The sequence below is a fragment of the Solea senegalensis genome, linkage group LG15 (assembly GCF_019176455.1).
Source record: "Solea senegalensis isolate Sse05_10M linkage group LG15, IFAPA_SoseM_1, whole genome shotgun sequence".
NCBI lineage: Eukaryota > Metazoa > Chordata > Actinopteri > Pleuronectiformes > Soleidae > Solea > Solea senegalensis.
Window position 1 is genome coordinate 7,124,356 of NC_058035.1, and position 15,685 is coordinate 7,140,040.

General features: G+C 42.7%; 2 protein-coding genes and 1 pseudogene across 3 annotated transcripts; 2 read left to right on the forward strand and 1 right to left on the reverse strand.

Annotated features, from left to right (window-relative positions):
• Positions 1-30: 30 nt before the first annotated feature.
• LOC122781465 lies at positions 31-4,191 on the forward strand (annotated as a pseudogene).
• A 157-nt stretch (positions 4,192-4,348) lies between these two features.
• Positions 4,349-6,295, forward strand: LOC122782087 (dual specificity phosphatase 29-like). Its single transcript, XM_044046288.1, has 4 exons — positions 4,349-4,701; positions 5,418-5,611; positions 5,723-5,946; positions 6,051-6,295. The coding sequence occupies exons 2-4, from the start codon at positions 5,433-5,435 to the stop codon at positions 6,293-6,295; spliced, it is 648 nt and encodes a 215-aa protein (XP_043902223.1). The 5' UTR covers positions 4,349-4,701; positions 5,418-5,432.
• An 850-nt stretch (positions 6,296-7,145) lies between these two features.
• On the reverse strand, positions 7,146-15,457 carry adka (adenosine kinase a). Of its 2 annotated transcripts, none has more exons than XM_044046235.1 (11): positions 15,250-15,457; positions 13,080-13,154; positions 11,579-11,632; positions 9,848-9,926; positions 9,540-9,712; positions 9,349-9,457; positions 8,952-9,122; positions 8,816-8,851; positions 8,616-8,730; positions 8,435-8,521; positions 7,146-8,349 (listed from the first exon to the last, which is right to left on the reverse strand). In XM_044046235.1, exons 1-11 carry the CDS (start codon positions 15,348-15,350, stop codon positions 8,225-8,227), a joined length of 1,125 nt encoding a protein of 374 aa, XP_043902170.1. In that variant the 5' UTR covers positions 15,351-15,457; the 3' UTR covers positions 7,146-8,224. The 2 variants fall into 2 exon arrangements, with proteins under 2 accessions (XP_043902170.1, XP_043902171.1); XM_044046236.1 differs by lacking the exon at positions 15,250-15,457 and adding an exon at positions 14,310-14,719.
• Positions 15,458-15,685: the final 228 nt, after the last annotated feature.

Below are 15,685 nucleotides of genomic sequence, written 5' to 3' on the forward strand. Positions count from 1 at the left end.
GAAACAGGCTTCAGATGTGTGTGTGTGTGTGTGTGTGTGTGTGTGCGCGCGCGTTCAGAGAAATCAAGGAGAGCAAGGCAGAGGCAGAGTTTTCACTGCTTTGAAGTGAGGTGAGTTTAAACAATTCAGAATGTAAACAGGCTCCACCTATTGTTTTGTGGTCTTTATATTGTTAAAGGTCCAGGGTGTAACATTTAGGAGGGTTTAATGGTGGAAATCGAATATGTGACCTATAACAATGTTTGTGTAGTATATAATTGCTTTAAAATAAAAAAACAATTAGACTTTTGTTGACTTAGAATAAGCCTTTTATGTATACTTACTTACTACTCCTGTCATGCATACTTCTCATTACCGTAAGCCCTAAACAGTTGAATAACTGCCAGATCTTGGAAAAAGAGGCAAAAGCACTCACTCATTGAACATATTTTCACAATTCTACAGCCATAAAGTCAAAATAAATCCAGGCAGGCCTGAATGATTATCATCATGGTCATAGGAGTGTTAAGGAAAGGGCCTTGCTTTACAGAGGCCGCCATTTTGTACTGCTCATAATTATAAGATGTCATGTTTTACACACTAAACGTTTAAGAGAAGTGGTGGTCACTAGGACTTTTACATATACATATATATATTTATATTGTGTGTACACAGCATAGTATGTCTCGCAGGGATCCACCGTATGAACCTCCCTCAGTCGCAGAGCTGCAGGAGTTCCTGCTAACAGACAGAAAACCTACTGGACACGTCAATCAAGTCTAGCCAAACCTTTACATTGGCAACGAGTACGTTTACACACAAGTATAGTGCATCTATATAAATCAGATATGTCATATTTTATAAATACATATAATAGTAAATGTGCGATTGTGCTTTCAGGGTAGCAGCTCGTGACAAGAGCACTCTCCACAGTCTGGGAATTACTCTCATTGTAAACGCCGCTCATGGACGCACCAGCCAAGGCTTTGGTTACTACGTCAACACTGGCCCACGCTTCTACAGAGACATGGCAGTGGATTATTATGGGGTGGAGGCTGATGATGCAGTAGACTTCATCCTAAGTCCTTTCTTCTACCCGACAGCACGATACATCCGAGCTGCGCTGGCCATGGGAGGCAAGTCAGTCACACTTAGAGTAATCCATCTACTAAAGAACTGTGAACTGTGATTAGTGTTTGATTTACACACTCATGTAGATTATTCATGAGGTAACATTAGTCAGTGGTGTTGTACACTCAGCTACCACATCTTTACGTACCAGTTTATCTAATAAAATGCTTCTGCTGCTTCATCGTGTTGTGTGTCCAGAGATTTTACTCTACAAACCTTGGCCATTTTAATGAGTGAGTGACTGCTGCTGCTGCTGCTGCACTGGATATTTTCTCTTTTTCAGACCATTCTCTGTAAACCTTACAGATGGTTGTGCATAAACAAAAAAATCCCAGAAGATCAGCAGTTTTCGGGAATATTCGGGCCAAACCCGTCTGGCACCAACAACCATATCACATCCAAAGTCACTTAAAATCTCCTTTCTCCACTAATCTGATGCCTGGATTTAACAGCTCTGGGGTGGATGCTGTTCCTCAGTCTACTGCTGCGTGTTCGGATTGTAATGTATCTTTTGGGGACAAATAGTCTGTGACCTGGATGAAAGTGATATTGCTGGCTCTCTGTCGGAGGCATAGAATGTGTCCAGGTTGTGGAGCTACAATCCTATGAGCAGCCTTGAGTACCCATCACAGGTAGTCAAGAATTAGAACTTGTTATTTTTACGCACCAATTAATGACAATGATCTCTACATTTAACCCAAGCAAGGCACCCAACCCCCCCCAAGTTCTGCCCACTACTCCTGCACCTGGAGAGCAATGGGAGATCTGATCCACATGGTGGAGAAGGGAAGCATGCACAGGAGGAAGTTTGTGAGCAAGGGAGTTAACACAAGCAGAGACAACAAGCCATAACTAGATACTAGGGTAAGAAGGATCTTCTGGAGCACCGCACAGATGTCACACTCTGACACTGAGTGACTGGCGAACCAGGAAATAAGTAGAGGTGCTTGATGAGGGGATTGGGAGCAGGTGTGCTCCCGCCGCAGGTGAACTGTTTGCATGCAGAGATGAAAGCAGGAGAAAAAGGAGGAGACGTATGCTGAGATGAAGGCAGAGCATGACACAAGCTCACCAACCTGGACCGGTTGATTGGCTGATTAAATATCTGTCTGATAACAAGCAGCAGGACAGGTGTACCTAAAGAAGTGGCGTGTGAGTGTACAATAATGTGTTGACCTCAATTATGGGGTGGACAAAGAATTAATGAACATATTCAATAATAACAGCAAATGCTCCTGTCCCAGGAAGGGTGTTCGTCCACTGTCTGATGGGCGTGAGCCGCTCCGCAACCTTGGTGCTGGCCTTCCTGATGATTGTCGAGGGTCTGAGACTGTGGGAGGCCGTGGCTGCCGTGAGGTCACACAGAGACGTCTGCCCCAACCCAGGCTTCCTGCAACAGCTCCGCAGCCTGGACAGGAGCCTGGAGAGGGAGAGGAGGAGACGGCGGCAGGCCCAGAACCTGTAAACACACAAATGTACACACAGTGTCCCTGACATCAGCATATACACACATACACACACACACATACACACATCTTTATTGCTACAGAGGTCACTCAACCCAGGGGGAGGAAACACCGTCTCTGACAGAGCTGAGACAATTTATCTGGATGGACAGGAAGCCAGTGACACCTGTCAATCAAGTCTGGCCAAACCTGTACATTGGAGATGAGTAAGTGGGGGAAAATAAAATCACATCTTGACACGATCCAAAGAGAAATGTCATTAAATCAGTGAGTGTGTGCTGTTTGTCTGCAGGTCTGTGGCCAGAGATAAGACCACACTCTCGTCTCTGGGTGTAACTCACATACTGAACGCTGCGGCAGGTCGACACCGGATCAACACAGGTCAGCAGTATTATAGTGACCTTGGAGTGGAGTACCATGGCATTGAAGCTGCGGACCATCCGGAGTTTGACCTTCGACCTTTCTTCAGCCCAGCTGCTCAGTTCATAGACGGCGCTCTGAAGAAAAATGGTCAGCGTTTGCAAACATGACAGCCATTCATAATGAACATGAGGAGCATAATACACTTTTTGAAGACACAAAAAAATTACCACATGAGTTTTGAAGTGGAGTCTTACGACACAAACAAAGAAGAAAGACATCCCATTAGATGCTAGACCTTTCACACCATTTGGGATTTTCTAACAGTAAATTATAGGTATGAAAGATGTGTGAATGGGTGAAAACTGTAGTGTAAAGCAGCTCATCAAGACTAGAAAAGCTCTATATAAGTGCAGACCATTACCAACTCTACTTCTTCTGATTTTATTTGGTAGTAACGGGTAACAAAGATAAGAAAAGAGATGAAATGTAGTGGATTAAAAGTAAAAGTTGCTAGAAATACAAATAACAAAGTAAAGTGCGTACGTGAATGTTACAGTAACAAAGTATTTGTACTTAGTATGACAATCCGTTAATATGTCGTCCAGGGACGGTGTTTGTCCACTGTGCCATGGGTGTGAGCCGCTCTGCAACGCTGGTTTTGGCGTATCTGATGATCTGCCAGTGCCTGTCGTTAGTGGACGCCATCATCGCCGTGCGGCTCAGCCGGGGCGTCGCACCCAATTCTGGGTTTCTGGAGCAACTGAGAGAGCTGGATCTGAGCGGAGAGATCACAGAGGCTGACCACACCGACATGTCCTGATAGTGACCACATGAACATTTCACACTTATTGGATTGCACATTTTCTCAATAATCCTCCCATTAACTAATTCTTGCATTGTTTTCCCCCATAATAATCTCAATAATCATGGTCAGATGATACATAAATATCTCCTCCCGTGAAACAACTTTATAAAATGCAACAACTGAACACTTTAAGTTTTACGTCTCTGGAAATAACTCTGCACTGACAAAAGTTGACTGACCCTCGCACCTGTCCACACACGAGTGGCATTCTTGTGAAGTTAATGATGCAACACTCTCACTAAATGTAGTTTTTTGTTTTGTGGTGTTGTGCCTCACAGTTTGGTCTGTTCTTTGCTACAAAATGATTGCAGGCCTATGAAAGGGAATCAAATTAGCAAGTGTATGGGGAAGGAGAGAAGCCCTTGTTTATGTGTGTGTGGGTGTGTGTGTGTGTGTGTGCTCATTACCTCACATTTGACATTTTCTAGTATAAACACTGACCTTATCAGGACCAGCAGTCCTCATAGAGAGCAAAACCTGGTCCTGACGAGGCAGAACCTTATTTCTGAGGAACTGGTTAAGGTTAGGGTTGGGCATTCACTGGTTATGGTCAAGGTTAGGGGTAATGCTTTGTTTAGTCTGTCCAAAATAGCAAAATAGCTGCACAATCCTGTGTGTGTGTGTGTGTGTGTGTGCGTGTGTGTGTGTGATGTTGTTGAGGTCAGGTGTTGAAGACCAGCTGCCTAAAAATATCATCTTAAACACAGAGTCCCGAGAAAGCAGTTACCATTCAAGATGTGTATTTTAGCCTTCATGATCACTGCCGGCAGACGTCTATACACATGCACACACAACTACTACGACACACACATACATGTCCACTGAGGAAAAAGTGGAGGCTCTGCTCTGTGACCGGCCTCAAAAAAAGGATAAGACAACTTTGGACGGTAACAAGAAGTAAGTAATCTTCTCCTGTATTATTTTTACATAACATGGGTGCATCACAGTTTCCCTCCACACTGGTCAACCTGTGTGTGAAGACGCATAGAAACCAGGCATAAGAGATTATTAAGAATAATATTAACCTATTTGTCGTCACATATGCTCATGCTTAATATTTCACTTGTGTTTTACTACCATCCATTATCTCTTAACACAACAGCTTGCACTCTACATATTGGTACATTATACTGAGATATTATACGATCATTATATTTGTACAGGGACTTACTATGGAAATAAAAACAGTCTTTGAAGTGACTGCACTACTCTGTCATGGAATTGATCAAAAACTCTCGTTATGGCTCATCGGCTGATGACCTATCTGGAAAGCAGGGGGTCAAAATCTATGATTTCTTGATAATGTGTTTACTGTTGTTCAGCCTTTTCTTAGTGGAAGCTGACACTTTCTGTCCTGTGTAAACTATCAGTAAGTTCACATGTGTTATTTTGGGACTTTAGAGTTTGAAATCATTTGTTTGGATTCACCAAAGTGACACACATTTGCCAAAAGTCCCCACTGGCAGCCATGTTTTCACTGAGAATGAGCATTTATGTCTCTAGCTGGTTCTATGTATCAATAATTCAACATTAAACCTGAACTTTAATGTAGCTTCTACACTTCAAGTGGAAGAAAAAGTGCATTTTTTTGACCCGGTCTGTTTTCTGCGCAGCAGAGGAAGTGAGACATGTCCTCCTGTGTGGTGAGGTCCAGGAATAAAAACCCATACACGGCGGTGCAGGTGGACCCCGACAGTGACTACATCACACCAGGAACATTAGACCTGGAGCAGCTGTTTTGGACTGGCAGCATGGCTCCATATGCTCATTTCAACCAGGTGTGGCCCAGTGTGTACATCGGGGATGAGTGAGTAAATGCACACAAGGAATAGCATCTTTATTTATTTTTTTTAATAGTTGTGACTTGCGAGAGTTAAAATTCACCATGAGTGACAGTGGCTGTGTTGGACGAACACAGGAAAACAGCTTTGGAACGGCCTGGCCTGAGAGAACTGGGTATCACACATGTGCTAAATGCTGCAGAGGGGAAGTGGAATAACGTGCTGACTGGTGCTGATTACTACAGCGACATGCAGATCCAGTACTATGGTGTGGAGGCTGATGACAAACCCACCTTTAACATCTCCCAGTACTTCTGCCCTGCAGCCCAGTTCATCCACGAGGCCCTCAGTCACCCACAGAGTGAGTCCTGGAGGGAACCAACAACACTCAGATGTCACGTGCTGTGGAGAAGACACCTCCTCCTTTGTTTGTATTGAATCGAAATAATCTTACCTCTGTTCTAGATAAGGTGATGGTGCACTGTGTGATGGGTCGGAGCAGATCGGCGACCCTGGTCTTGGCGTATCTGATGATGAAACACAGATTGACCGTCGTGGACGCCATTGAGCATGTGCGGCAGCGCCGTTGTGTCCTGCCCAACCATGGGTTCCTGAAACAGCTCAGAGCTCTGGACATCAGTTTACAAGAGGAGAAGCTCAGAGAAAAACAAAACAAGCAAGACCAAAACATTACACAAGATTTTATTTAAATGTCCATTCACTGCTGTCCCCCCCCCACACACACACACACAACTGTGTCATGTCAGCTGCATCAGATTTTAAATGTAAATGTGACCAGTGCTGCAGCCTGTGATTCTGATGCAACTATGGGATTAAGTGTGATCACTGCCTGATTCTTCCTCAGCTCCATCACACCCTGCAACATTTTAAAGTCGAATAGTTTGGCCTACATCTGCAAAGCAGTATAGAATTTTATAGCTGCAGCACTTGCTAATGTAAGGAGGGATCTACTTATGTTATTGTCCTGACAAGAACAATAACTCAGTATTTCAACAGGATTTTGAAATCTGAGACTTGTGTGTGGACAGGAAGCATTTTTGTTGAACCACAGATTTTAATGATCCTAATCTCATTAAATCTCTCTCACACATGGTACATGCTATTGAACTATTAGAATTTTTTTTTCTTTTGATTTCCCTAAAAACTAAAACTTGATCAGACAGAAAAAATGTTGAGAAATACAATTACCATTTAGATTTAGTTCTCAATTTTAGACAGTCTGATCTATCTCAGTCATTGGAAACTCATTTCTAACCCAGAACTAAAGTCTCAGACTTTATTTGGAAAACTATACAATGGAAGGAAAACACACACACTGAACCTGATGTACACATTTAAAATCAATCCTTTGAAATATTAAGAGACGTACTTTTTTAGTTTGAACATGTCTACAGTGAGAACAGTTTTATTCAAGTATTTGAACAAAAACAGCAGACAAAATGAAACATGCTCAGGTTAATACAATTGGTCTGAAATGTTTTGGCCCTTTTAGGAAAAAAATATGAGGTGTCGTGCTCCCTCCCATAAAAATAAAATAAATCTGTTGACGTATTGTGTTTATTTCCACTTGATGCGACGACAGGACTTAAATTTAGCCGAGCTGACTGTGCCAAACTTCCAAAGATCGACATACATTCACAAACACATTGACAGTAAGACAGACACATTTTAATGCCCGCTTAATTCTGTGACATGACATTGGAACATAATGACCTCTCTCCAACAACACCAGTTATTTTATATGCATTTCAGAGACATCAGTTTTTGTTTTCTTTAATTTTTCAACAGCAAGTTCACCTGTAGGCCTCTGCTCATCGAGACTTTGGGCTTTGTAACAATTACAGAGAGGGAAAAAAAAAGAAAGGCACTCATTAATCAGAAGCACCAGCCCATTAAACACCGACTCACACGATTGCTGTTGACAGCAACTTTTGAGAATCTGACCAAAAAAAAAACAGGTGGTGACATTCTACAATTGTGGGCACAGGCTTTTGACACATTTAAAATTTTTTAAATTAAATTATTTGGTTTTATAAATGAAAACCACAAGTTAAAAATTAATCTAATAAAGAAATCACTACAGCAGATATACAAAACAGCATACAAAACCTGCCTTGATTGTGTTTTTTTCTTCTTCTTTCCTTTGTTAGTGAATTATGTGCCCCACTGTGAAATAAGCCTCTTTCACTGAGTCAGTCTGCAAAAGAACTTGCAGCTGAGTGTGATGGAAGTGAGTGGGAGACAAAGCAGCCAGACGGTGACAGTATCACACACTCCCAAAATAACCAGCTATTTAAAACACACGCTGCACTTGGATCCAGTATTTTCACATTTGCTGTTTGTTATCATGACTCCTCGGTGGCCATTTAAATCCCCGTTCTGGCTTTCAATCCTATAGTGGCCCCAAGTGGAGAACACAGACACATGCATGGGACACCGGACCAACAATCAGTAAGTAATTATGTGCATATAAGTTGAAGAATAACGGAGGTGGCTGACGGTGGAAAAAAGTGACAGAGCATGATTTGAGGGAAGTATTTTGTAGAAAAACAGAGGAGGTTGAGAGTCAGACTTGTGCGTGGTAAGATGAGCATGAGGTTTCAAGTGGTGTAACCGTTTCATTTGTAGTCAGGTTTTTCTGGGAAGGTGCAACCTGATTGTTTGATGATGACGTGGCCAGCATAGTGCCCAGCCCTCACGCATAGATCCAGTGATTTTTCCTGGACAAGCTCAGAAAGGAAACCTGCAACATAAATGAAAATCTTGAGTGGAAGGTCACAAGGCAACCTACAAATGTATAAAAATAAATGACACGGTGTGAACCTCACCTCCTACAAAGGCATCGCCTGCACCATTTGTGTCAACAATGTCCTTGGGGTCAACTTTTTCTACAGGGAAGGTCTCAGTCTTGTCACCTGAACAGACACAGGGTGGGGGGAATGACACACTGAAGCGTAAGAGGACAAGAGAATGAGAGAAACTAGAGTAACACCAGGAAACAAGACTTACCTGAGGCCAAGACCGTGTCATCATTCCCCTGAGTGAACACCACAATCCTCTGTCTCTTTTTGTTCACTTTGGGTAAAGCCTGAGTTTTCTTGGCAATCTCTTTAATGTCCTTGGTCTGCAGAAAACACAGCACACATTAGCACAAACATGAACGAGAATCTTCACGTTCAAATGCCGAATCACACCATCAATCCACTCACCTCAAAGTCTTGCTCTTTAGCAAATGCAGACGCCTCCTAATGAGCCAAACAAAGTCAAAGGGTATTATTTCATATAGACATGTGTGGTCTCTTCAAATGTCGTTAAGAGGAAAGTGAAGTGAAATCCTTAACCTACCGTTTCATTACCGAACAGCAAGTCCACGTAGGGCATAACCTGCATGAGGTTGTCCTTGAAGAACTGGCAGATGAAGGGCGCGGAGAGGTTCAGGCAAAACAGCTTGTTATTTTCAGAAGCGTGCTTTGCCACTTTGAGGATGGACTCCAAAGAGACTGTCAGGAAGAAACCCTAGAGGGAATGAATGACATTGGGTCAGGACTAATGTGCTTTTTATATCTTGATGGACTCTAATGAATTACAGAAACTGCGCTACTTTGCCGCCCCCAAGTCCCCCTGTGGCTCATTTATGGACCACACACGGACAGAACGATGAATCTACCGGACATGAGGTGACCTGAATATCATACGTAAATGACACAACATGCTGTCCAGTGATTTGCTAACCAGTACTCACAGCTATATAGTAGACTTTAGCTTTCTCTACCAGCATCCAGTTTTCTTCAAGGTCTAGATGCTTCTCCTTCTTATAACAATTAGCAGCAGCTAGATGAGCAACCAGAGACCTGAGGGAAGGACATGACAAGAGATGAATATGCGTGATACGGTTATTATATGAAGACAATATCGTTATTATAATTAACCTACCTGTTATCTCCGGTGATGCAAGCAGCACACGTCCCTGTGGGCTCCTCGTCCTGCTCGTAGTAGTGTGCGTCGATGTGGGCCTCCTCCGCCTTCTGCTTCAGGATCTGTCCAAACTTGTCTTTGCCGATGCAGCCGAAAAACGTGCCCACATTATGAGGTTCTTGGATCATCCACTGCAAAGGACATGTTGCATCAGTATGAGTCGAGTCTCTTCTCTCCGTTGGCGTCGCTTCAGTGTGATTTCACTGCGTGTTTGTGTGTAAATAGGAAGCGACAGAGAGCAGGAAGTTTGTGTGTACGTGACTGACCTGAGCAATCTTAATGGAGTTCTGTGTGGCTCCCCCAGCGTGGTATTCAACATTGAATTTCTTCGCCAACTCCTCAAAACTGCAGAGACAAACAGTTCATTTCTATAATGTGTGTTTTTTAAATGAGATTAAACGACATGTAGGTTTTTTCTCACTCCTACTCTGTCCTTCTGTCTGTCTGTCTGCCAAATAAAAAATTTCACACCTTGACTCAGACCATAGTATATTCTTAAAAAGTACAGCCTGTGTCCATTTGGTTCCAAAGATTTAGCCAGATTCTTCAAGGGATAGTTAGAGTATTTGGGCAATTTTGCCAATTCCCTCTTTTGCCTTGAATATGGCTGAGCAGCATTTGGAATTTTTATTAATACATTTTTAAAGTGTGAGAATAGTGTTTATACTGTCACAAAAAGCCGTGTCCGTGTGTTTCTCACACCAGCATCTGCATATCTGCATTCTCTCCACTTTAGAGAATGTGGATGCTCTTTAATTTATTTATTGCCACCGACACAATATTGACACAGGTAAACAGAAGATTCCTTTATCCAACTGTTAAAATCGTATTTCATGCTCTAACAGCACGAGTACAGCTTTGATTCACTCAGCTCCTGCTGGTGTATTCGCTCTCTCCCCATATCACTCATTGACAGACATTAAAACATGCTGTAGTTAGAGGTCAAAGACACAGGCATGATGACATTTACTGCACGTTACTGAAAAATGTGTAATTTCATTGGATTGGAGAGAAAGTTGACAGGAGCGGGGAGCAGAGATCTGCAGAGCCTGTTTTAGTCCATAACGAGCAGTCTTAGCCTAGAATTAAAATGTACAGAAACATAAGGCTACAGCTCAGCTGGTAAAATGTACATGCATGACTGATCACTGGTTATAACGTTTGAGTTACGTAACACAGTGACTAAAGCGTCACTCTGACGTTCTGCACAGCGCTTTTGAATTGAGCTCTATGTTATGAGCTCTAAATATAGCTGTAAATTCACATTAACCCACACACAGATATATGCGTGTGTGTGGTTTACATAAGTGTGAAGGAGAAAGTGCTGACTGCCATTTAAGGCCCTGAGACTGGGTCAGAGGTTGCAAAGAAGAGGACACATCTGGGAGGTAGGGAGAATCATCATGTAGTCTTTCTGTTGTGGAAATGTCACATTTCCAACCCCCCCCCCCAGTATTACTGCTCCAGCACTGGGAATCATGAGTACACATCTTCTCTAACATTAATAATTCACAAGTACGCCCAGCTCATTGTCTGTTGTGTTTATATTTTCCGACTCAAACAGCTTGCTGTAACAAATGTCTTAATTTTGAGTGTCAATATAAGTATCTGTACCAAAGAGAGACTATCTCTGCCATTATAACTATAATACTCTCCCACACTTGCTGCCACATACGAGTTTTTCTTTTTTTATCTCCTGCTGTTAAATGTTTGCTTTCTCGCTGGGACTGGGAGGTTAAGTGTCCTGGCTTCCTATTGGCTCTCTACTGCATCTGCTACTCTGCCATTGGCTGTCTACAGAGGAACGGAGGTCAGTCGTGTTGATTTCTGGTGCCTGCCTGTTTTGACTAGCCTTCTCTGGAACAAAGAGGCGCAAACTTGAACGAGGATACAGTAACATGACTTTTTTTTTTACCCTACGTAGACAAAACCCAGTTAGTAGACAATGTGCAGGATTCCTAAAAACCTATTAGTTACATGAAAAGATGAATACTAACAGTGCTTTGTGGCTGTCATCTGCCAGGATCTGGTCATTGGGTTTCAAAGCATATCTGCAAATAAAAGAGAAAACAGAGGCATCAGTTTCTTCAAGTGATCAGAACTTTATCAAACAAGTCCAAACCCTACTCATTCAAACCTGCTCAAAAAGATTGTGACTCATATATGTGGGAAAGTGCTACAGGCACAGTAATGGAGTTGCAAAAAGTGTTGTCACACTTCAAATATGATGAATTGAACATTTTCAGCCAACAACTCATAGGGAGGTACTTTGAAACTTCACTACTCCCCATCACCACCACTCAAACTCAAATTCAAATCAATATGTTGGTCAACACTGCTAAGCAAAGACTAGAATTCCTGAAAGACAAATGCAGGTTGCGGATTAAAGTGCAGCTTTAGTCCCGCTTTACTCTGAGTGAGACCGAGTTTGAGCTGGTTTATCTCTAATCCACACGTTTGAGATTTGAGAGTGGACTCTGAGCTGAAGTCTTTGCCCTGGTCAACTAACAGAGCTTGGACAGAGAACAGCTATTCTTACTGTGCAGGCTGGTGATGGTGATTTATATATATGACCGTTACACAAAACCTCTTGAACCCAAAAACCTTACATTTGTTAATCAGGATAAATTATTGAGTCACACAATGACTTTTTGTGTTCTGCCTACAGTCCTCTTGACACGATTTAACTCCACTGTTTACAATCACTGCCTCGGCCAAGAAGCTCATTTTTTTCACACATTGTTGGTTGGTTTACATAAGAAGTGCTGAGCTTGTTTACACTAAACTTGATAGTGGGACAGAGGGAAAAATCCCTTAGGATCATAATAATAATAATTTGGTTTTGGGCAAGTTACTGGTTATTCATGCACACATAACACCCCCAAAAAGGGAAGGCACAGATTATTTCATTTAGCTGAAACTGTCTAGTACATGCTGTATTGCTGTAATGTGAGGAGACACTCAGATTTCAGATTGTATTATAGCTGCACATCAGCTGAACCATACAGCTCTGCTGCCGCTTCCTGTGCTCTGCTTGCTGTCCTCGCCCTCTTGTATCTTCATTGATCAGATTACAACATAAACACAATCTCTTATGGACAGGCTGTCACAAGGAAAACCTCACTGACACTAAATGTCTAGATTTTCCATAATCAGATTATGACTGTGCTTTCGCAGCAGCAAAATGACAGAACTGGACTCCATGTCTGCCTTTAACAAAGCAAAACTCATACAGCAAAAAGAACAAAATGCAAATATTAGTTACTATTTCTTGTGCCTGTGTTATTCTCGGGAGAATTTAAAAAAATAAACTATATGTGAATTAAACTTCAAGTACATGAACACTAAAAGGAGTCACCTGTAGTGTATAACTTTAAGTATTAGGAGGTTAAACAATAATGACGACTTTAGGAGTCTTATTACACTGAGCCAGTAATACAACATTACAGATGCCAAATGCTGTAAAAAAACAAAGAGTAACTCCAGAACTTCACTTACTTGTCCAAAAAGTCTTTGTCCACCACAGCACATATGTCAAGCAAGGGGTTCCCCATGCCAAAGAGTGAATTAGGGCTGAAACAAAGAGATTAAAAGTCAGAATGAAAACCACAAGCTGCAAAATTTAACTTGATTTGAAAGCCATTATTGCTTCGAGCTGGTTGGTCGATGCATTATAAATAGCAGACAGCCTGTTTCTGCACATGGACTGGAAAATCAAGTTTGCCTTCCTCAATGAAGGCTCTATGTATTTTTCCAAGTGCTCAGTATTATTGACAAAACATAAAACCCTTGTATTCATGTGACTTTAATCACATGATTTATATTCATGTGGAGAGAAAAGCAGAAATTCCTGATATAGTTTCAGAACCCTCATGAGACATGGACAAAATCTTACAAAAGAAAAATATTCTGATGGTTGGTAATGCAAGTAGCCGTGATATGTAGCAGGCTCAATGCAAATCTGTTTAATTCCAGCATGTTCCTCCCTGAGGCTGAGCACTGGGCTTGAATAATGGTGCAATCATAGTCTTGTGATGTTGAGAAAGCATCGTTTAAAAGAGCAAAAAATTCCAACTAAAGGGTCTTGGGAAATCGAAGCAGCAACTGACAGGCAGCTCGGCACCTTATGTCCCGACATTACAGTGCCATTTGAAGATTTCTTACATGTCAGAAATCACTTAACACCAGTGTGTTACCGATAAGGAAATACTGAATCATCTGTGAGTTCAGCTAGAAAAAGCACTTGATGTTTGTGGAAGCATGCTAACATTTTGTGCATCATATTCATGTCTTGGGGTCTTCTTCACTTCTGCATGTCCCCGATGTCAACACTATCGTGCCTGTGTTACTGGGAAAACCCCCCAGATGCAGCATGTCTCCGAGCACAGCCCGGCACAGATGTCATCTCCACATGGAACACGTGCCGGGATATCTCCCCATGTAGCCTCTCTCTCTACAACAACAGGGACAAGATCTGAGGCATCCACTTGACACGACATGCAGGAAGGCAAGAGAAATGAAAAGGATGAAGGAGACAAAGAAGCCCAGCACATGGCGAGTGACTCAAGCTGCACCGATCCAGTGAGGCAGATGCCACAGCCTTACTACCATTTCCCACATCTGCAAATGTGCAGTCAGGTGAAAACTGGGTTTTTGCAGCCAGTTATAGATAAAGTGAACAAATTAATGGATTAAAAATCAGCTTGCTGAATGCCAACATGCTCTTACCTTGCAGTTGTCATGGTGTCCCTCTCTCTTTCTGTCTGTCTGTATGTGTGTGTGCCAAATAGAGACTGACAGACCTGTTGTGCAACCTAAAACCGGTTCAGAAAGAGCCAAGTATTCAGAAACTTCACATTTTCAGTACAGTGAGCTGGCTGATCGATTTCCCCCTGCAACCGCAGCTCCTCCCACTCGGGATTGACTGGTTGGTGGTGTCTGAAGAAGGAAGGACCGGGGTATCCTGCCTCTGTCTGGTGATAGGCTAGTCTTTCAGAGTAAAGCCTCTCTCTCTCTTTCTTTCGCTCTGTCTCTCCTTGTGAAGCTGCCTACCCACCGTGCCATGCGTACTGATAATAACCGACATGATGGTATGTGATGACATGCAACAGCAGGTCCCAGTGGGGAGGGAGTGGATGAATGAGGCACGTTGCCAGGGAGATGCAGAATCAGATTTATTCATGAGGGAGGGAGAACGGGGGTTAAGGCATCAAAACACTACACATTCACAGCCATGTGACTGCTCTGCACGCAGCATTGTTTGGAGAGCTGCTGCATCGGCCAGCGAGAGGAGCAGCAGTCCCTGGCACGGAATGGACGGAGTGTCCAAATGGGTCCAAGTATTTTCCTCAATATAACACGCAGTGGCAGCAGGTGGTCACGGTGAACTTGGATAACACATACACACAGATGAAAAGAGCGCGAGACACATGAGCAGGACGCGTTCCTGTCCCTGACCCACCGAGTTTTACACAACCCGCTAACCTTGTAGCTTAGACGTTTAAAAACACAACATTACCAACCAAAATCATTTGTAACATCATGTTAACGCTTCAAACTGAAGATTTGAGGCTACAGCTCGTATTAGCATGCGTTTGTCCCCGCATCCGCGTGGCAGACAGTTTGTTGGCCTTTTATTTTAAAAAACAAAACAACAACTTTTATTCACCTCAGTTTGGCAGCGGCAGTTTCGTCGGGACACTCCGTACTCTCCTTCTCCTCCTTCTCGGAGAGTTTGGGTTTCTTTGCTGTAGGTTCGTCTGAAGCCATGACTTAAGAAGAAGAGCACGTTGCAATCACAGTCACCTTTTCTTCTTCCTTCCCTTCTTCCACCGGCGAGTGGAAACAAATGCGGTGTCCCGCTAACAACTGAGAAGGGAGTTTGATACCCAGAGTCTAGGTTCGTAGGCAATGCTCTCGCCCTCCACCAATCAAACTAAGGTCCTGCACTCAGGTGTGTTACCTTTACACCAAAGCAATAAAAGGCGTTTACACAAGACACAAAGGCTATTCGAAGGTTATGTAAAATACATATGAAGCAATGCAAAAAAGGGCTTATTGCTTCATATAGGCCAGCCATTCCCAAAATTAACAACATTGAAAAC

What these genes read in the sequence shown, in the direction of transcription:
- LOC122782087 (XM_044046288.1), top strand. Translation starts at nt 5,433, where the DNA reads ATGTCCTCCTGTGTGGTGAGGTCCAGGAATAAAAACCCATACACGGCG. An exon ending in AGTGTGTACATCGGGGATGA is followed by an intron (nt 5,612 to 5,722) that starts GTGAGTAAATGC and finishes GGACGAACACAG; the next exon opens with GAAAACAGCTTTGGAACGGC. An exon ending in GGCCCTCAGTCACCCACAGA is followed by an intron (nt 5,947 to 6,050) that starts GTGAGTCCTGGA and finishes CCTCTGTTCTAG; the next exon opens with ATAAGGTGATGGTGCACTGT.
- adka (XM_044046235.1), bottom strand. Translation starts at nt 15,350, where the DNA reads ATGGCTTCAGACGAACCTACAGCAAAGAAACCCAAACTCTCCGAGAAG. An exon ending in GATGACAGCCACAAAGCACT is followed by an intron (nt 9,927 to 11,578) that starts GTTAGTATTCAT and finishes TTGTCTCTGCAG; the next exon opens with TTTTGAGGAGTTGGCGAAGA. An exon ending in TGACACGGTCTTGGCCTCAG is followed by an intron (nt 8,522 to 8,615) that starts GTAAGTCTTGTT and finishes GTGTCTGTTCAG; the next exon opens with GTGACAAGACTGAGACCTTC.